Source organism: Schistocerca serialis, chromosome 2, assembly GCF_023864345.2.
Source record: "Schistocerca serialis cubense isolate TAMUIC-IGC-003099 chromosome 2, iqSchSeri2.2, whole genome shotgun sequence".
Taxonomy (NCBI): Eukaryota; Metazoa; Arthropoda; class Insecta; order Orthoptera; family Acrididae; genus Schistocerca; species Schistocerca serialis.
In genome coordinates this window covers 66313382-66335494 of record NC_064639.1, presented here as the reverse complement: position 1 = coordinate 66335494, position 22113 = coordinate 66313382, and the positions used below count along the sequence as shown (strand labels likewise).

At 42.2% G+C, this 22113-nt stretch overlaps 1 protein-coding gene across 9 annotated transcripts in view; it reads right to left on the bottom strand.

The window, feature by feature from the left end:
• The window catches only part of LOC126456768 (thiamine transporter 1-like), a 619041-nt gene that overhangs the window by 2378 nt on the left and 594550 nt on the right, over window positions 1–22113 (bottom strand). For 2 of the 9 annotated variants that reach the window (XR_007585386.1, XM_050092531.1), the window contains one exon: window positions 11404–11507. The exons of the other annotated variants lie outside the window; for them this stretch is intronic. Coding sequence is in view for 1 of the 2 variants with exons in the window: in XM_050092531.1 (XP_049948488.1) it covers window positions 11442–11507 (66 nt within the window). In the remaining variant the exon portion in view is untranslated. The remainder of the gene's footprint in view (window positions 1–11403; window positions 11508–22113) is intronic. 9 annotated transcript variants of the gene reach the window in all.

Below are 22113 nucleotides of genomic sequence, written 5' to 3'. Positions count from 1 at the left end.
TTCATTATCATTTATTAACATCCATTATGATTCATTGTCATTTATTATAATTCATTATCATTTATTATCATTCATTATCATTTATTATTATTATTATTATTTGTTATTATAGGCCTACCTCCACTAGAGAACTGCGCCAAATTCCAACACGATAATGTCTCGAAAACTGTACTTCTATTTATTGTTATCATTTATTATTTATTCAAGATGTCCGATTTTCTCGGCGAGAAAGCCATTTTCCTTACATCCATAACAAAGATCAATCACAAGTTCAAATCCCAACACCATAATCGATCACATGTACTAACTTTCTCCATCACTTATCTTTTTTCACTGGTAGCCTATCAGAATCGCGCCAAATAATAAACTGCACTTATAGTAACGTAAGTCACATCCCTGAAGACTTTATTTCAAGCAGTACGGTCATCACTTGTTCTCCAACACAAGCAGCACACATCTTTGATATCGCAGTGCAGTCGCCACGACGTCTGCACTCCAAATGAATTAGTTGAAATCGTCGCCAGCCCCTGGCCAGCGCGCGGAGACACTGCCGATGCCCGTCACGTGAGGCGGCCGGCAGCGGTCCCTTGTCCGCTCACCACATGTATTCGTCGCCTCCGCACGTTTCCTGCCCAAACTGTTTGCGTCGGAGCTGAATCACACAATGGTCGGCCGATCCCTGCCACACTTTTGGCGCCAAAGTTGTTTTCCTGGGCACGTCCAAACCTGTCGATGCCGACCACTCACCATCCACCACGTGTCCTTGTGCAAGCGAGAACGCAGTGCTACACTTTTGGCGGCAAACATTTGCTCGATAGTGGAATCCGCCATGACTGCATAGCAGCACGTTTGGTCGGCACTAGAACGCTCGCTAGTTGACTCTCTCTCGCATGAACATTATAAGTGTACAATCGCTGCGCCACCGCCCCACTTACGTCACAAACACTCCATACACACGACGGACATAGTCTTCTGTAAATATGCTAACTCCCACATCGCTAATCTAACCTATCAATTACCTAAGTACTTAATTCCATTTCAGTTTTAATCATATTAAATAAATCAATTTACAATTACATATATGTATGCAAAGGTGTTCAACTACCTAATTTCAACTACTTTTTGAAGACCAGACAGCCACCTCTTCCTAGGAACCAGCACCGAGTTTGAATTCTGGCAGTAACGAAAGGTCATTTCTACTTTCTCTACCAACATAACAAAATTGTTGGAAGGAAAGGGCACTTGTACTAATCTAAGCCACCCGACCGCCACTTCCTCCTAGGAACCAGTGCCAAGTTTGAAATCTGCCATTAAACAAAGCTCACTGGCGCTTCCGCCACCAACCTAAGAAAATTGTTGCAAACCAAGCTCATCACCGCTAAACTAAGCCACCAGCACTCAGCCTCATCCTACACGTTTCGGGTAAAAGGACTCACCCTGCACTAGGCCCATGGATGGAGGAACCGATGTACTTTGTTTAGGAATGGAGTATATGTATCCCACCGACATGTTTCACTCCATACAGACCTGCAAAACACTCCTACATAACTCATTTACAATGCTCTAGACACACACTTGCTAATTGTAAACAGTTAAAAAAAACGCATAGCACAGCCTTCAGAGATGCGAACCGCTCATAAATAATGCAAAATATTTACGTCCAAACAGCGAAACAACTGCTAATTTTCGGAAATAATTTCAGTGCATAGGCTTGCGGAAGGAGGAACGAGTGTCCTTTATTTATTTGGGACATTATCTTCTTGAAACTTTTGCTTCTCATAGGTTTCGATATGTAAGGCTGACCTAAGGCATGTTCTGAATTCCAGTAGTGCAGTACACTTGGCAACACAACCACACCCATCAAGATATTCATTCCAATCCAGACCTGTAACTCCTCTACAGATAAATTTTTCCAGTTATTTGTCGACTCACTCACAGTCTGACCGGATTGCTGTTATCTCGCAAAAACCGCTCGGACTGCTCTGTGCTGCTCAGGGGAGTAAGGAAGGACTGCATTGTATTTATTTCAAGCCCCTTTATTTAGTCGTGGAGTATATTTGTCACAAAACACCTGCACTGATCCATCTGTGGTCATCTGACACAGGCCACAAGCACGTAAACAACTCCTAATTTCACCACACAATAGCAAACAGCTCTTAAATAATGCAGTACACAATATCAGCAGACCAGCTCTGTACTCTTAAACTCTCCAAATAAAGCACAGCACAGTGCACAGACATGCTCGCAAAATAGTGCAACAGACGCACCCAAACACCACAGCTGCCAAACAGACCAAAAGTCTCTGGTCGGCCTCCCCCCAAACATGACCTCTACCCTCTTCGCGCCTGACACCGAAGAAATTGATATCGCCTATGCGCCTTAGATTACGCACCAAGGCAGACAGCGCGAGTGCGGTCGGCGGGGCTGGGGGTTCCAGAGCCTCTAGCCAAGCTCAGCTTCCGAGCGCTTTGACAGCCGATCAGAAAGGGCACTCTCCTCTAACACATGTCAAAGCTGCATTGTTGTTCTCATGTATACCGCCGGCGTCTCAGGTCTGGACCTGCCTTCACGTCTATTGTCAGAATTGCCCATAGTTCGTTGCACACACGATTAACGCGGCCGGGAAAGCATTTACTACTCACCTGCAACCGAGATGGTGACGGAAAACCAATCACTGTGATCTGTGCTGCAGGCACGTGTAATCATTGAGAACACTCTATATATTTTTTCGAACAACTTATTTAACCATACAGTATATCTATCACACTGTCACAATACAACCACCCAGGTGTGCCCTGGGCCATGTTGCACAGTCCACAGACACACACCCAGTCATAATGTCAGTACACACTATAGCAAAATGCTACTAAATAATTCTTCATACAGATGTGGATATACGCTCAGTACTCGTAAACTATCCTAATAACGCATAGCAGAGCCTGCAGATCCGCTTGCAGAATAACTCATATATGTCCGAGAAGGGATTCACTACACTTTCAACTACCCTTGCATATTCATCTACACACAGAAAACAACTCTTTCTTTATTTTTCTTAGGTGTAGTTTTAATAATGTCCAATTTAATTTTTAACTTACAAATTAAATCCAAATCCAAGTCATCTATTTCTTTCTCCAACGAGTAATTTGACAAATACAGAGAAGGTATATTCTCGAATTCCAATACATATCTAATTTTCTTCCTCTAAAGTACTTGTTTATGGCTTTAACTATTAGCTCTGTTCCTTCCTACAGCTTTTCTAGGCGAGAGCATTCGCGGATTTTAATTTTTCCTCGTTATCTCCACCATGACGGTAGAGTTAAAGCGTTCCACGTCTTCCTGTGTGTATGTCGGCAACTCCTCTGCTCCACATTCTTGCGGGATTTCTGTGTAGAACATTAAGTTTACAACTTTTGCAAACGAGTGTTCATTAAATGTAGTCATTCGATCAGTTTTAAACTCGGCAAATGGCTGTTCTGTTGCTAGGTGGACAACATCTAGTTCGGCACACTTAGACATAATATAACCATCCTGTTTAAGCCGATCCAAATGGGAACAGAGCTTAATAAACACGTTTTTCGTCTATCCCTTGATATAGTAAACGTTCTCGACTCCACTGATTTCGGCCAGTACTCCAACAGGTGACCAGTTTCCATGGCTGTTTACTGTAAATGCCAATATTTTGCATTCCCCCTTCGTAGAGAGATTTTTCCATACACTGTTTTTCCCTGGCCGGCACATCCGCAATAGCCTCCTCCCATTCCATTTGCAGTTATATTCTTCCTTTATGGCAGCTGTCTTCTCTGTATACTCTAGTTTTCTTCTGTTTAGCTCAATGTCATCCATATCCAGTTTCCTTTTTAGTGCACATAAAACATTAACTGCACTTGAAAGAGTTATTTCGTTAATGGGGAATGGTTTAAGTCTGTGTGATACATTTACTCTTTTTCTTAAGACTTGGGGTATAACCAGCCCCAATTCGGCGATACCTATATCGTAAGGTATTGTGGAGAACAGGGTTCTAGACTGAGAAAAATAAGTTTCTCCTGTTTTAACATAACACTTCTGCGTAATACTAATATTTTCTTTGTTGGAGTCTGTGTTAAGAACCTCTATATGGTTTACAGGTAGGTAATTAAAACTGTTTGCAGACAGAGCATATCTTATAAGCTTTTCTCGGTCCTGAGAGTCCGGCAGACTTACGTGCACACCAGTCAATTTTCGAGTGTTCTTATTACCCCAGTAGACAACTTGCAGAACGTTGTTAAACACCACACAGCAACTGTTCTGTAAATTATTAGTTAGCCGACACTACATAGACGCAATTGGCACAGAGTAAAGTGGAGCCTATTGTAAATACCGCTTGTTAGTGCCTAATACACGTAAAAAGCTCTGCACTGGGTCGAACACACGATCCATTCTGTAGTTGTATTTAGTAACCTCACCTGTCCCTAACCTGCATGCTACAGCAAAATTCCGACTTCGCTTTAGTCACACCCTACACATCGTTCAGCTAACCCCATTTCCAGATATTTGCGCATCTGATATCTGCAATTTAAGTCCGAGAAAGACATATCCATTACCTTCTGCAGCCTGTTTAGAAACAGGACGACCTCATTTACTGCAACAGGGCCTTGTCTTGACCATTCGCCGGAAATGCGAGCGCCGTCGGCAACATTTCAAAGCCACATATCTGTCCATCTAAACAGCCGTCCACTCAGCCCCAAGACCAACATGCCGAAGTGGGCTCTCTCTATACCTGCTCTCCAGCAGGATAGGCTGGTCAATGCCGAGGTGAGGACGGTCTTTTAATGTAGGAGGGCGAGATTGCTATGTGACCGCCATACGCAGAGAGATTGATCGAGTACTATGCGCGAGGTCTCAGAAATGTGTATAGCGTGGTCTGGTATGCTCGGATCATTTTTATGTGTTCGAGAATTAAGTGTGAATGGATGTACTGAGCAGTCATCTATCAATGCTCACAATGATACTTGAAAAGTAGACGAGATATGGTTTAGCTATGATACTGAAATTAGGAAAACATGCTGTCACATGATTGCCCAGTGTTGGACTTACTGTAAATTTTTTTGCGACATCAGCTGTGATGGATAATATTAACGTAGATCGGTGGTGTCTTATCCATACCATCCGTGCATTGTGTACCACATAATGATTGAGTGGCATTGCTTGATTGAGTTGGGGAAGAAATTTTGGTTGATGGACCGCAACTTCTGGGGTTGCTAGCACCGAAAACGGTGATCTCGTACTTGTACGCAAAATGAACAATCACTAGAGATGGAAGGCAGAGCTATCAACTATTGGGTCATTGCGACATATGAGTTTAAATGTAGTGGCTGTCAATCACTTTCGGGGGGGGGGGGGGGGGGGTAGCTTGGAAAGTCGCAACAGCGCCACCAGGCTCTTCTAGTTTCCTTGTGTTGTGGCTGTCCTTTATTTAAAATCGTTAATTTAGCACATTTAATTAATCACTGATTATGAATATCTGTGGAAAAAGGAATTATTATGTTCGATTGAGCTGCGTTGTATGTGGGGAGCGTAAATGCTTGTAAAAATTATTGTAACGGGATTTGGGGGGGGGGGGGGGTATATAAGTAGAGCAAGTTTTGTGAAAGTGTGTGTTGAAGGACATAGGCGAGTGGATGATGCGACTCATCTACGACTGTATCATTAGGACATGTAAATAAATGTCGGATAACCTAAATTTCCCCCCTCCCCCCCTTGAATCATAGACCTTGCCGTTGGTGGGGAGGCTTGCGGGCCTCAGCGATACAGATAGCCCTACCGTAGGTGCAACCACAACAGAGGGGTATCTGTTGAGAGGCCAGACAAACATGTGGTTCCTGAAGAGGGCAGCAGCCTTTTCAGTAGTTGCAAGGGGCAACAGTCTGGATGATTGACTGGTCTGGCCTTGTAACACTAACCAAAACGGCCTTGCTTTGCTGGTACTGCGAACGGCTGAAAGCAAGGGGAAACTACGGCCGTAATTTTTCCTGAGGGCATGCAGCTTCACTCTATGGATAAATGATGATGGCGTCCTCTTGGGTAAAATATTCCGGAGGTAAAATAGTCCCCCATTTGGATCTCCAGGCGGGGACTACTCAGAAGGACGTCGTTATCAGGAGAAGGAAAACTGGCGTTCTACAGATCGGAGCGTGGAATGACAGATCCCTTATTCGGGCAGGTAGGTTAGAAAAGTTAAAAAGGGAAGTGGATAGGTTAAAGTTAGATATAGTGGGAAGTAGTGAAGTTCGGTGGCAGGAAGAACAAGACTTTTGGTCAGGTGACTACAGGGTTATAAACACAAAATCAAATAGGGGTAATGCAGGAGTAGCTTTAATAATGAATTAAACAATAGGAATGCGGGTAAGCTACTACAAACAGCACAGCGAACGCATTGTTGTGGCCAAGATAGACACAAAGCCCACGCCTTCTACAGTCGTACAAGTCTATATGCCAACTAGCTCTGCAGATGATGAAGAAATTGAAGAAACGTGTGATGAAATAAAAGAAATTATTCAGATAGTGAAGGGAGACGAAAATTTCATAGTCATGGGAGACTGGAATTCGGTGGTAGGAAAAGGGAGAGAAGGAAACGTAGTAGATGACTATGGATTGGGGATAAGAAATGAAAGAGGAAGCCGCCTGGTGGAATTTTGCACAGAGCACAACTTAATCATAGCTAACACTTGGTTCAAGAACCATAAAAGAAGGTTGTACACATGGAAGAAACCTGGAGATGCTGACAGGTTTCAGATAGATTATATAATGGTAAGACAGAGATTTAGGAACCAGGTTTTAAATTGTAAGACATTTCCAGGGGCAGATGTGGACTCTGACCACAATCTATTGGTTATGAACTGTAGATTAAAACTGAAGAAACTGCAAAAAGGTGGGAATTTAAGGAGATGGGACCTGGATAAACTGACTAAACCAGAGGTTGTACAGAGTTTCAGAGAGAGCATAAGGGAACAATTGACAGGAATGGGGGAAAGAAATACAGTAGAAGAAGAATGGGTAGCTCTGAGGGATGAAGTAGTGAAGGCAGCAGAGGATCAAGTAGGTAAAAAGACGAGAGCTAGTGGAAATACTTGGGTGACAGAAGAAATATTGAATTTAATTGATTAAAGAAGAAAATATAAAAATGCAGTAAATGAAGCAGGCAAGAAGGAATACAAACGTCTCAAAAATGAGATCAACAGGAAGTCGAAACAAGGCCCCGGGAGTAGACAACATTCCATTAGAACTACTGACAGCCTTGGGGGAGCCAGTCCAGACAAAACTCTACCATCTGCTGAGCAAAATGTATGAGACAGGCGAAATACCCTCAGACTTCAAGAAGAATATAATAATTCCAATCCCATAGAAAGCAGGCGTTGACAGATGTGAAAATTACCGAACTCTCTGTTTAATAAGTCACGGCTGAAAAATACTAACGCGAATTTGTTACAGACGAATGGAAAAACTGGTAGAAGCTGACCTCGGGGAAGATCAGTTTGGATTCCGTAGAAATATTGGAACAAGTGAGGCAATACTGACCTTACGACTTATCTTAGAAGAAAGATTAAGGAAAGGCAAACCTACGTTTCTAGCATTTGTAGACTTTTTTTTTTTTGGTCATCAGTCTACTGACTGGTTTGATGCGACCCGCTACGAATTCCTTTCCTGTGCTAACCTCTTCATCTCAGAGTAGCACTTGCAACCTACGTCCTCAATTATTTGCTTGACGTATTCCAATCTCTGTCTTCCTCTACAGTTTTTGCCCTCTACAGCTCCCTCTAGTACCATGGAAGTCATTCCCTCATGTCTTAGCACATGTCGTATCATGATGTCCCTTCTCCTTATCAGTGTTTTCCACATATTCCTTTCCTCTCCGATTCTGCGTAGAACCTCCTCATTCCTTGCCTTATCAGTCCACCTAATTTTCAACATTCGTCTATAGTACCACATCTCAAATGCTTAGATTCCGTTCTGTTCCGGTTTTCCCACCGTCCATGTTTCACTACCATGCAATGCTGTACTCCAGACGTACATCCTCAGAAATTTCTTCCTCAAATTAAGGCCGGTATTTGATATTAGTAGACTTCTCTTGGCCAGAAATGCCTTTTTTGCTATAGCGAGTCTGCTTTTGATGTCCTCCTTGCTCCGTCCGTCATTGGTTATTTTACTGCCTAGGTAGCAGAATTCCTTAACTTCATTGACTTCGTGACCATCAATCCTGATGTTAAGTTTCTCGCTGTTCTCATTTCTACTACTTCTCATTACCTTCGTCTTTCTCCGATTTACTCTCAAACCATACTGTGTACTCATTAGACTGTTCATTCCTTTCAGCAGATCATTTACTTCTTCTTCACTTTCACTCAGGATAGCAATGTCCTCAGCGAACCGTATTATTGATATCCTTTCACCTTGTATTTTAATTCCACTCCTGAACCTTTCTTTTATTTCCATCATTGCTTCCTCGATGTACAGATTGAAAAGTAGGGGCGAAAGGCTACAGCCTTGTCTTACACCCTTCTTAATACGAGCACTTCGTTCTTGATCGTCCACTCTTATTATTCCCTATTGGTTGTTGTACATATTGTATATGACCCGTCTCTCCCTATAGCTTACCCCTACTTTTTTCAGAATCTCGAACAGCTTGCACCATTTTATATTGTCGAACGCTTTTTCCAGGTCGACAAATCCTATGAAAGTGTCTTGATTTTTTTTTAGCCTTGCTTCCATTATTAGCCGCAACGTCAGAATTGCCTCTCTCGTCCCTTTACTCTTCCTAAAGCCAAACTGATCGCCACCTAGCGCATTCTCAATTTTCTTTTCCATTCTTCTGTATATTATTCTTGTAAGCAGCTTCGATGCGTGAGCTGTTAAGCTGATTGTGCGATAATTCTCGCACTTGTCAGCTCTTGCCGTCTTCGGAATTGTGTGGATGATGCTTTTCCGAAAGTCAGATGGTATGTCGCCAGACTCATATATTCTACACACCAACGTGAATAGTCGTTTTGTTGCCACTTCCCCCAATTATTTTAGAAATTCTAATGGAATGTTATCTATCCCTTCGGCCTTATTTGACCGTAAGTCCTCCAGAGCTCTTTTAAATTCCGATTCTAATACTGGATCCATCTCTTCTAAATCGACTCCTGTTTCTTCTTCTATCACATCAGACAAATCTTCACCCTCATAGAAGCTTTCAATGCATTCTTTCCACCTGTCTGCTCACTCCTCTGCATTTAACAGTGGAATTCCCGTTGCACTCTTAATGTTACACCCTTGCTTTTAATGTCACCAAAGGTTGTTTTGACTTTCCTGTATGCTGAGTCTGTCCTTCCGACAATCATATCATTTTCGATGTCTTCACATTTTTCCTGCAGCCATTTCGTCTTAGCTTCCCTGCCCTTCCTATTTATTTCATTCCTCAGCGACTTGTATTTCTGTATTCCTGATTTTCCCGGAACATGTTTGTACTTCCTCCTTTCATCAATCAACTGAAGTATTTCTTCTGTTACCCATGGTTTCTTCGCAGCTACCTTCTTTGTACCTATGTTTTCCTTCCCAATTTCTGTGATGGCCCTTTTTAGAGATGTCCATTCCTCTTCAACTATACTGCCTATTGCGCTATTCCTTATTGCTGTATCTATAGCGTTAGAGAACTTCAAACGTATCTCGTCATTCCTTAGTACTTCCGTATCCCACTTCTTTTCGTATTGATTCTTCCTGATTAATGTCTTGAACTTCAGCCTACTCTTCATCACTACTATATTGTGATCTGAGTCTATATCTGCTCCTGGGTACGCCTTACAATCCAGTATCTGATTTCGGAATCTCTGTCTGACCATGATGTAATCTAATTGAAATCTTCCCGTATCTCCCGGCCTTTTCCAAGTATACCTCCTCATCTTGTGATTCTTGAACCGGGTATTCGCTATTACTACCTGAAACTTGTTACAGAACTCAATTAGTCTTTCTCCTCTTTCATTCCTTGTCCCAAGCCCATATTCTCCTGTAACCTTTTCTTCTACTCCTTCCCCTACAACTGCATTCCAGTCGGCCATGACTATTAGATTTTCGTCCCCTTTACATACTGCATTACCCTTTCAATATCCTCATACACTTTCTCTATCTGCTCATCTTCAGCTTGCGACGTCGGCATCTATACCTGAACTATCGTTGTCGGTGTTGGTCTGCTGTCGATTCTGATTATAAAAACCCGGGTACTGAAATGTTCACAGTAACACACCCTCTGCCCTACCTTCCTATTCATAACGAATCCTACACCTGTTATACCATTTCTGCTGCTGTTGATATTACCCGATACTCATCTGACCAGAAATCCTTGTCTTCCTTCCACTTCACTTCACTGACCCCTACTATATCTAGATTGAACCTTTGCATTTCCCTTTTCAGATTTTCTAGTTTCCCTACCACGTTCAAGCTTCTAACATTCCACGCCCCGACTCGTAGAACGTTATCCTTTCGTTGATTATTCAATCTTTTTCTCATGGTAACCTCCCCCTGGGCAGTCTCCTCCCGGAGATCCGAATGGGGGACCATTCCGGAATCTTTTGTCAATGGAGAGATCATCATGACACTTCTTCAATTACAGGCCACATGTCCTGTGGATAAACGTTACGTATCTTTAATGCAGTGGTTTCCATTGCCTTCTGCATCCTCATGTCGTTGATCATTGCTGATTCTTCCGCCTTTAGCGGCAATTTCTCACCCCTAGGACAAGACAGTGCCCTGAACCTCTATCCGCTCCTCCGCCCTCTTTGACAAGGCCGTTGGCAGAATGAAGCTGATTTCTTATGCCGGAAGTCTTCGGCCGCCAATGCTGATTATTTATCAAACTTTTAGGCAGTGACAGGGATCGAACCCGGGACCGAAGACGTTTTTGATTATGAGTCAAAGACGCTACCCCTAGACCACGGGGAACCGACTTAGAGAAAGCTTTTGACAATGTTGACTGGAATACTCTCTTTCAAATTCTGAAGGTGGCAGGGGTAAAATACAGGGAACGAAAGGCTATTTACAATTTGTACAGAAACCAGATGCCAATTATAAGAGTCGAGGGACATGAAAGGGAAGCAGTGGTTGGAAAGTGAGTGAGAGAGGGTTGTAGTAGCCTCTCCCCGATGTTGATCAATCTGTATATTGAGCAAGCAGTAAAGGAAACAAAAGGAAAATTCGGAGTAGGTATTAAAATCCATGGAGAGGAAAATAAACTTTAAGGTTCGCCGATGACATTGTAATTCTGTCAGATACAGCAAATGACTTGGAAGAGCAGCTGAACGGCATGGACAAATGGTTCAAATGGCTCCGAGCAATATGGGACTTAACATCTGTGGTCATTGGTCCCCTAGAACTTAGAACTACTTAAACCTAACTAACCTGAGGACATCACACACATCCATGTCCGAGGCAGGATTCTAACCTGCGACCGTAGCGGCGCCTAGAACCGCACGGCCACACCGCCCGCCGGCATGGACAGTGTCCTGAAAGGAGGATATAAGATGAACATCAACAAAAGCAAAACGAGGATAATGGAATGTAGTCAAATTAAGTTGGGTGATGCTGAGGAAATTAGATTAGGAAATGAGACACTGAAAGTAGTAAAGGAGTTTTGCTGTTTGGGGAGCAAAATAACTGATGATGGTCGAAGTAGAGAGGTTATAAAGTGTAGACTGGCAATAGGGAGGAAAGCGTTTCTGAAGAAGAGAAATTTGTTAACAGCGAGTATAGATTTAAGTGTCAGGAAGTCGTTTCTGAAAGTATACGTATGGAGTGTAGCCATGTATGGAAGTGAAACATGGACGATAACTAGTTTGGACAAGAAGAGAATAGAAGCTTTCGAAATGTGGTGCTACAGAAGAATGCTGAAGATTAGATGGGTAGATCACATAACGAATGAGGAGGTATTGAATAGGATTGGGGAGAAGAGGAGTTTGTGGCACAACTTGACTAGAAGAAGGGATCGGTTGGTAGGACATGTTCTGATGCATCCAGGGATCACCAATTTAGTATTGGAGGGCAGTGTGGAGGGTAAAAATCGTAGAGGGAGACCAAGAGATGAATACACTAAGCAGATTCAGAGGGATGTAGGCTGCACTACGAACTGGGAGATGAAGAAGCTTGCACAGGATAGAGTAGCGTGGAGAGCTGCATGAAACCAGTCTCAGGACTGAAGACCACAACAACAACAACCTAAATTAAGGTCTTTTTTATCTTTTTAATCGTATGTATGACTTCTGCTTGGAAATATGTTTGTCTATTTGTTCTAAATGCATACTAATATATGCTTAGAAAGGGAGAATGTTTTTCTATTATGAGTGAGTTTTGGCATGAGTGAATAGGCTTTTATACGTGAGAGTGTTTAAGATTTATGAGAGGAAATTGTCAGCGCAGCATTATTGACGTCGGGTTCGCTGGCTAGAGGAGAGACAGTGTTTACACGTCGAGTTAGAGATGCAGGGGAGGATAGAGATCTGCGCTATTCTGGAATCCATTTGTGCAGTGTATGTCGTTAGACAATAGCTGGAGAGCAGGTATAGAGAGAGCCCACTTCGGCATGTTGGTCTTGGGGCTGAGTGGACGGCTGTTTAGATGGACAGACATGTGGCTTTGCAATGTTGCCGACGGCGCTCGCATTTCCGGCGAATGGTCAAGACAAGGCCCTGTTGCAGTAAATGAGGTCGTCCTGTTTCTAAACAGGCTGCAGAAGGTAATGGATATGTCCTTCTCGGACTTAAATTGCAGATATCAGATGCGCAAATATCTGGAAATGGGGTTAGCTGAACGATGTGTAGGGTGTGACTAAAGCGAAGTCGGAATTTTGCTGTAGCATGCAGGTTAGGGACAGGTGAGGTTACTAAATACAACTACAGAATGGATCGTGTGTTCGACCCAGTGCAGAGCTTTTTACGTGTATTAGGAACTAACAAGCGGTATTTACAATAGGCTCCACTTTACTCTGTGCCAATTGCGCCTATGTAGTGTCGGCTAACTAATAATTTACAGAACAGTTGCTGTGTGGTGTTTAACAACGTTCTGCAAGTTGTCTACTGGGGTAATAAGAACACTCGAAAATTGACTGGTGTGCACGTAAGTCTGCCGGACTCTCAGGACCAAGAAAAGCTTATAAGATATGCTCTGTCTGCAAACAGTTTTAATTACCTACCTGTAAACCATGTAGAGGTTCTTAACACATACTCCAACAAAGAAAATATTAGCATTACGCAGAAGTGTTATGTTAAAACAGGAGAAACTTATTTTTCTCAATCTAGAACCCTGTTCTCCACAATACCGTACGATATAGGTATCGCCGAATTGGGGCTGGTTATACCCCAAGTCTTAAGAAAAAGAGTAAATGTATCACACAGACTTAAACCATTCCCCATTAAAGAAATAACTCTTTCAAGTGCAGTTAATGTTTCATGTGCACTAAAAAGGAAACTGGATATGGATGACATTGAGCTAAACAAAAGAAAACTAGAATATACAGAGAAGACACCTGCCATAAAGGAAGAATATAACTGCAAATGGAATGGGAGGAGGCTATTGCGGATGTGCAGGCCAGGGAAAAACAGTGTATGGAAGAATCTCTCTACGAAGGGGGAATACAAAATATTGGCATTTACAGTAAACAGCCATGGAAACTGGTCACCTGTTGGAGTACTGGCCGAAATCAGTGGAGTAGAGAACGTTTACTATATCAAGTGATAGACGAAAAATGTGTTTATTAAGCTCTGTTCCCATTTGGATCGGCTTAAAAAGGATGGTTATATTATGTCTAAGTGTGGCGAACTAGATGTTGTCCACCTAGCAACAGAACAGCCATTTGCCGAATTTAAAATTGATCGAATAACTACATTTAATGAACACTCGTTTGCAAAAGTTGTAAACTTAATGTTCTACACAGAAATCCCGCAAGAATGTGGAGCAGAAGAGTTGCCGACATACACACAGGAAGACGTGGAACGCTTTAACTCTACCGTCATGGTGGAGATAACGAGGAAAAATTAAAATCCCCGAATGCTCTCGCCTATTAAAGCTGTAGGAAGGAACAGAGCTAATAGTTAAAGCCATAAAACAAGTATTTTAGAGGAAGAAAATTCGATATGTATTAGAATTCGAGAATATACCTTCTCTGTATTTGTCAAATTACTTGTTGGAGAAAGAAATAGATGATTTGGATGTGGATTTAATTTATAAGTTAAAAATTTAGTTGGACATTATTAAAACCACACCTAAGAAAAATAAAGAAAGAGTTGTTTTCTGTGTGTAGATGAATATGCAACGGAAATAAATATTTTGTACGAGAATTTAGACCTCTCTTATTTGCTAAGCTAGCGAAAATCGTAAGATATTTCCCATATACAACGATCTATGAGCCTGTATTTCGGATGTGGAACTGAGCCGTTGGATGATTTTGAAAAGTAGTTGAAACTAGGTAGTTGAAAGTGTAGTGAATCCCATCTCGGACATATATGAGTTATTCTGCAAGCGGATCTGCAGGCTCTGCTATGCGTTATTAGGATAGTTTACGAGTACTGAGCGTATATCTACATCTGTATAAAGAATTATTTAGTAGCATTTTGCTATAGTGTGTACTGACATTATGACTGGGTGTGTGTCTGTGGACTGTGCAACAAGGCCCAGGGCACACCTGGGTGGTTGTATTGTGATAGTGTGATAGATATGTTGTATGGTTAAATAAGTTGTTCGAAAAAATATATAGAGTGTTCTCAATGACTACACGTGCCTGTAGCACAGATCACAGTGATTGGTTTTCCGTCACCATCTCGGTTGCAGGTGAGTAGTAAATGTTTTCCCGGCCGCGTTAATCGTGTGTGCAACGAACTGTGGGCTATTCTGACAATAGACTTGAAGGCAGGTCCAGACCTGAGACGCCGGCGATGTACATGAGAACAACAATGCAGCTTTGACATGTGTCAGAGGAGAGTGCCCTTTCTGATCGGCTGTCAAAGCGCTCGGAAGCTGAGCTTGGCTAGAGGCTCTGGAACCCCCAGCCCCACCGACCGCACTCGCGCTGTCTGCCTTGGAGCGTAATCTAAGGCGCATAGGCGATATCAATTTCTTCGCCGTCAGGCGAGAAGGCGACTGGGTAGAGGTCATGTTTGGGGGGAGGCCGACCAGAGACTTTTGGTCTGTTTGGCAGCTGTGGTGTTTGGGCGCGTCTGTTGCACTATTTTGCGAGCATGTCTGTGCACTGTGCTGTGCTTTATTTGGAGAGTTTAAGAGTACAGAGCTCGTCTGCTGATATTGTGTACTGCATTATTTAAGAGCTGTTTGCTATTGTGTGGTGAAATTAGGAGTTGTTTACGTGTTTGTGGCCTGTGTCAGATGACCACAGATGGATCAGTGCAGGTGTCTTGTGACAAATATACTCCACGACTAAATAAAGGGGCGTGAAATAAATACAGTGCAGTTCTTCCTTACTTCCCTGAGCAGCACAGCGCAGTCCGAGCGGTTTTTGCGCGATAACAGCAATCCGGTCATACTGTGAGTGAGTCGACAATTAACTGGAAAAATTGATCTGTAGAGGAGTTACAGGTCTGGATTGGAATGAATATCTTGATGGGTGTGGTTGTGTTGCCAAGTGTACTGCACTACTGGAGTTCAGATCATGCCTTAGGTCAGCCTTACATATCGAAACCTATGAGAAGCAAAAGTTTCAAGAAGATAATGTCCCAAATAAATAAAGGACACTCGTTCCTCCTTCCGCAAGCCTATGCACTGAAATTATTTCCGAAAATTAGCAGTTGTTTCGCTGTTTGGACGTAAATATTTTGCATTATTTATGAGCGGTTCGCATCTCTGAAGGCTGTGCTATGCGTTTTTTTTAACTGTTTACAATTAGCAAGTGTGTGTCTAGAGCATTGTAAATGAGTTATGTAGGAGTGTTTTGCAGGTCTGTATGGAGTGAAACATGTCGGTGGGATACATATACTCCATTCCTAAACAAAGTACATCGGTTCCTCCATCCATGGGCCTAGTGCAGGGTGAGTCCTTTTACCCGAAACGTGTAGGATGAGGCTGAGTGCTGGTGGCTTAGTTTAGCGGTGATGAGCTTGGTTTGCAACAATTTTCTTAGGTTGGTGGCGGAAGCGCCAGTGAGCTTTGTTTAATGGCAGATTTCAAACTTGGCACTGGTTCCTAGGAGGAAGTGGCGGTCGGGTGGCTTAGATTAGTACAAGTGCCCTTTCCTTCCAACAATTTTGTTATGTTGGTAGAGAAAGTAGAAATGACCTTTCGTTACTGCCAGAATTCAAACTCGGTGCTGGTTCCTAGGAAGAGGTGGCTGTCTGGTCTTCAAAAAGTAGTTGAAATTAGGTAGTTGAACACCTTTGCATACATATATGTAATTGTAAATTGATTTATTTAATATGATTAAAACTGAAATGGAATTAAGTACTTAGGTAATTGATAGGTTAGATTAGCGATGTGGGAGTTAGCATATTTACAGAAGACTATGTCCGTCGTGTGTATGGAGTGTTTGTGACGTAAGTGGGGCGGTGGCGCAGCGATTGTACACTTATAATGTTCATGCGAGAGAGAGTCAACTAGCGAGCGTTCTAGTGCCGACCAAACGTGCTGCTATGCAGTCATGGCGGATTCCACTATCGAGCAAATGTTTGCCGCCAAAAGTGTAGCACTGCGTTCTCGCTTGCACAAGGACACGTGGTGGATGGTGAGTGGTCGGCATCGACAGGTTTGGACGTGCCCAGGAAAACAACTTTGGCGCCAAAAGTGTGGCAGGGATCGGCCGACCATTGTGTGATTCAGCTCCGACGCAAACAGTTTGGGCAGGAAACGTGCGGAGGCGACGAATACATGTGGTGAGCGGACAAGGGACCGCTGCCGGCCGCCTCACGTGACGGGCATCGGCAGTGTCTCCGCGCGCTGGCCAGGGGCTGGCGACGATTTCAACTAATTCATTTGGAGTGCAGACGTCGTGGCGACTGCACTGCGATATCAAAGATGTGTGCTGCTTGTGTTGGAGAACAAGTGATGACCGTACTGCTTGAAATGAAGTCTTCAGGGATGTGACTTACGTTACTATAAGTGCAGTTTATTATTTGGCGCGATTCTGATAGGCTACCAGTGAAAAAAGATAAGTGATGGAGAAAGTTAGTACATGTGATCGATTATGGTGTTGGGATTTGAACTTGTGATTGATCTTTGTTATGGATGTAAGGAAAATGGCTTTCTCGCCGAGAAAATCGGACATCTTGAATAAATAATTAATGATAACAATAAATAGAAGTACAGTTTTCGAGACATTATCGTGTTGGAATTTCAATTTTAAGGGAATTTTCTAGTGGTGGCAGGTTAATAATAATAAATAATAATAAATGTTAATAAATAATAGTTAATGATAATGAATGTTAATAAATGATAATCAATAATAATGATTAATAATAAAGATAAGTAGGGTTTTGCATGCATTATCCTGTTGGAATTCAAACTTCCCGCCATTTTTTCTTCTGGAGGTTTAGGTTAGCGGACATAGCACAATTGACCTATTTACCCGCCTAAAGCCGCCATCTTGAATGACGTCATGCACTGTTGCCAAGTCTACATGCTGCCATCTTGGATGACGTCATCGCTGCCATCTTGAATAAATTTGGCAACAATGCAGCGTGTCCTCCTACAAACCTTGTCCCACTAGTGACGTAGTGTGCTATTTATCTCATGAAATGCTCCGATTCTTCTCCAAGTGGCGAAAGCATCCAGGTTGTATGAAAATGTGCCGACGGTGACTTGGGGTTGCATTCTGCTTGCAAACGTGGACATGGGTGTCTCAGAGGGGGTTGGGGTGGAGGAGGGGGTATGGAGGCAAGATTGTACTCATATATGGGCCTCAAGTGTATAAACATTGTATAAACATTTCACCTGAGGCAACCCTGCCAGCTCCAGAAGCAGGGTCATAACACTCCAAAGCAAACTGGAACTCAGATCTTTGAACAAGGTGGGATTCTCCAACATCCTTACCAGTTTACATCTAGCTGCGAGCGAAATAACTATTTCCTGTGCGTTGCCTCCGTTATTTTAGCGTGTGCTGTAGTGAATTTTGAGGCTCAAGTAATAACAAGTGAATATGTGAAATAACATCTTTGCTCCCTGAACCCTTCAGTTTACCCAAGTCTGAAGAAAAAATCAGAACTCATGAGGCTGAGTACACTGACTTTAACAATTTCGCAGACAGCTGAAAGAAAAAGGTATTTAGTTTGATAGAGAACTTAACTCTGAACTGTACAACAAACCTGAATAGCTGTGTGGTACTGATTTGAAAAACGCCTTTATTGCTACCCATCTAGACAGCAGGTACAGGAGTTCCACAGCGTCAGACAATCAAAAAGTTAGGGATAATAGCTACATACTACAAAACGGCGACTCGTGAGTGTACAATCTGGGTGTTCACAAATTTTTAGATTCAGATAAATCTGAGAATCTGAAATTAATAGCAACTGCTGTATAACAGTTACGCTTATCAGTAAGTTTATACAACTATAGCCACTGCCAAAAATAATAACAATAATAATAATAATATGTGTAGGTTATCTGACAAAAGAATGAATTGTTATTCTGTACATAATGAAGTACTGTTTAGATCAATAACGAAATAATGTGTAAGTTTCCACAGGTCTCAACTTCGCATTTTTCTGTAAGTGGAAGTTTTAGTGCTTTCCCATTTTTCGTATAAATGTACATGATACCTAACAGATGCATTAGTTCACGAATTTACTACAACGCTCAACATCAGATATTCTTACGCTGCACCCACACAGGAACTTGTGTTAATTGTACACTTCCTTGTTAAATGTTCACTTGCAGTCATGCTTATTTCATTTTGTCACCCTCTCAATCAAAGGATCTGTTCTCGGAGGCCCTAGTTCCATTGCGGTTAACTCTTCCTTGTAATTTACTTTTCCGTTATCAGAACGAGATTTTCACTCTGCAGTGGAGTATGCACTGATATGAAATTTCCTGGCAGTTTAATGCTGCGTGCCGGACCGAGGCTCGAACACGGCACCTTTGCCTTTCGCGGGCAGGTGTTCTACCGACTGAGCTACACAAGCACAACTCACGACCTGTCCTCACAGCTTTATTTTTGCGTTAGTATTTAAAACATATTCAGCATACTTCATGTTTACATTGCACACGAAAGCCGATACCCGCACAGTAAATAACCAACGCCAAACACAAAATGCCGTTGGCGGAAATGAGTAAATTCAAGTAGTGGTGTCTATCAATATGGTCATTTGACTAGAGCACAAATGAGGCACAGAGGTCCATAAGGGCCTAAAGCACATTGCCATTGATCCCACTTTTAAGTGATACAGATTTTCGTGAATTTTCATACATACAATGTGGGCAGAGATAAACCTGACACACCATAAAATCATCAGATTTCAGAGGCACGTATAAATGCTACAATCTCACAATCGACGCTGGTGTCCTTTAGGTGCTTATGATTTATGCCGACCGAACAGGCACAAAAATCTGCCGCAGTGTGCTACCACCTAGTGGCACTGATGTAAACTAGTTGAGTAGCACTGTGAACCGTGCACCTTATTTTATCAAATCCATATGTACTTGGCCCTTAAGGCAATTGCATCACGCAAGGTGCGCATGCGCAAAAGCTCCGTAAAACGTGCACAACTGAAGGTGTGCTCGGGACCTTGTTGCCAAGTTTCATGGTGTCTGGAGGAGCAGCTGCGCTGTAGATTTAAGTCCTATACCTTTCAGGTTGCAGCATCTGCTACATTTAACAACATTCAAAGAAAAATAACCAATAAATCCACAAGATGTCGAAAGTTAGGGTGTCCACAGCCACTTGTGTTCTTACACAGGAGCTGCCACTGATACTAAAGCTAATTATTAACTGTATACATTTCTGTGGACGTAATGAGACTGAATCATCTCCGAAATCTTGTGTTTTTCGTTCTTGATTAATTTTGGTCCAGAATTAGACTCTGTTTTAAGATCTCATTTAGATGAAGCAATAGTTTTCAAATGCATCTCTAAAACCAACCAGAATGATTCCTCCAATACACGCTTCAAGTCTGCTAAGATGAAATTAAGGATGTGGAGTTTTAGGCTGTAACAGCTGACAAGACCACTTATTTATCTTGGGTTATACAGATGCCATATTATATAGATGCATCATTAATGGATGAATAATTGAAAGATTTTGGGACTTCACAGCACCAGAAAAGTATGTTGTTTAGTCTTTGGCAATGTGTATTATAGAGCAGACAAATTAGCACTTGGATAACTGTCAACTCAAACTGACAGCACAAACATACAATGGTGCACCAGTCATGAGTGTCTCGTCATGTTGGGTGCAGACTATTGTTAAGGAAAATGCCTCATAGATTCACTGTTATGTCCACCAGTTGAATCGCATACTTACAGCTGCTTGGATCAACAGATGTGCGCTAATATTCAGGGGCTTTGCAGCTTTCTTTCAGCAACTCAATACACAGCAGCAGACCTCGACGGCATTGTAGAAAAAGGACTGTCAAGTTTAGTTAGTGTCTACTCGATGTAACTGCTTGTCAAGGAGTGTCAATAGTGTTTCCAAATATAGGGAAGTGCATGAATAATACGAGTAACGGGGTAAAACTATGTAATGAAAACACCATCCTATAAACCAATGGCTTAGTAACGATTTTAAAGGATGAATGGTTAATTCATACGTCTCGTTCTTTAAATTTATGGCTCTCGTTCTTTCATAAAATTATGATCCGTCTGGATTTGTGCAGAATCGGCTACAGAAATGAATATTGACCCATCTTCGAAAATCACCTGACAGCTTTTGAGCGCGAAGTTACAAAAATTAGGGATTGAGTGAACATAACTTGAACAGATTTGCACGAGTGTCATAAAAGAGGGAGAACTCAATATGGAGGAGCAATGTGTAATCCACCATGAGAGGCAAAAGAGTATGTGATACGTTACGTGGCGAAAGAAAGATTCCAGTTCAATGGACATCTAGCTTCAGCCTCTGTTTTCCCACAAGAGATATGCACCACTTACTCTTCCAGTTTTCGAGAAACTTCTTTCGGAGCTGGTACTGAAGGCTATTCTTTTTTTGGAAGCAAAGAAACTCTGTTAATTATGACGATAAGAGTTGAAAAGTGTGTGTGGAGCTTGAGTTAGGTGGGTTACAAGCCTGATAAAAACCTCTGTGATACACCGACCGAATCTTAGAAACTCTTGAAACTGGTAATTCCAATTCCAATGAGCACATCAAGAGTAGCATTTTGTTTTTCATCACTGAAACGCATCAATACCTTTCAATACCTGCTTACGAAAACCTGTGGGCCAAGAAAGACTACCAGCACTCGCAGTGGTCTCAACTGAACGAGACCTTGGTTTAGGAATTTCTGACTTCAATCAAAGAGTGACTGAAAAATTTTCAAATATGAAGGAAAGAAGAATGGACTTCCGGCACAAGTCACTACCACCACATCAAAATGCACAGATACAGTAAAATGACGTTAGCATCGGTCCTTCTGAAAGGGTTTAATAAGGCAGGCCTACTGCTTTTTGCGAACATAGAGTTGTAATTTGACCCAACTATTTTCTCTGTAAATTAATTCCTTACTCTGCCTACACATTTCTGTGTTATTACGAGTAGATGCTGCAGTGACATGAGCGAGAGATCTGCTTACCTCATGCATTACAAAAACACGAGCAGTGCGCTGACTTTCTCTTCTTTATTAATGTATTTTTTGGCGAGCAAAGTGCACCGCCATCTTTTTGATTACGAGCTGCCACTGGCACCATCGTATTCTTTACCTCTGTACCTACCCTGTTGTACGTTCATCTTCTCTAAATCAGTTCTCATTTCTTTTTCAAAACTCTCAGCACCAATGGCCACTTACCTCACGAAATACTAAAAAACGATCCCTTTATTTCAAACTCCTATCTGTCTAGATGCTTAAATCGAAGTGCAAATATCTCACAACTATGAGTTAGTCTTTATTGCCACGTCGGGGTGTGTGTCTACAATAGGAGGAAGGAACGACTCCCGCTCAATTGCACCAATGATGTGCTCTAGAATACAAT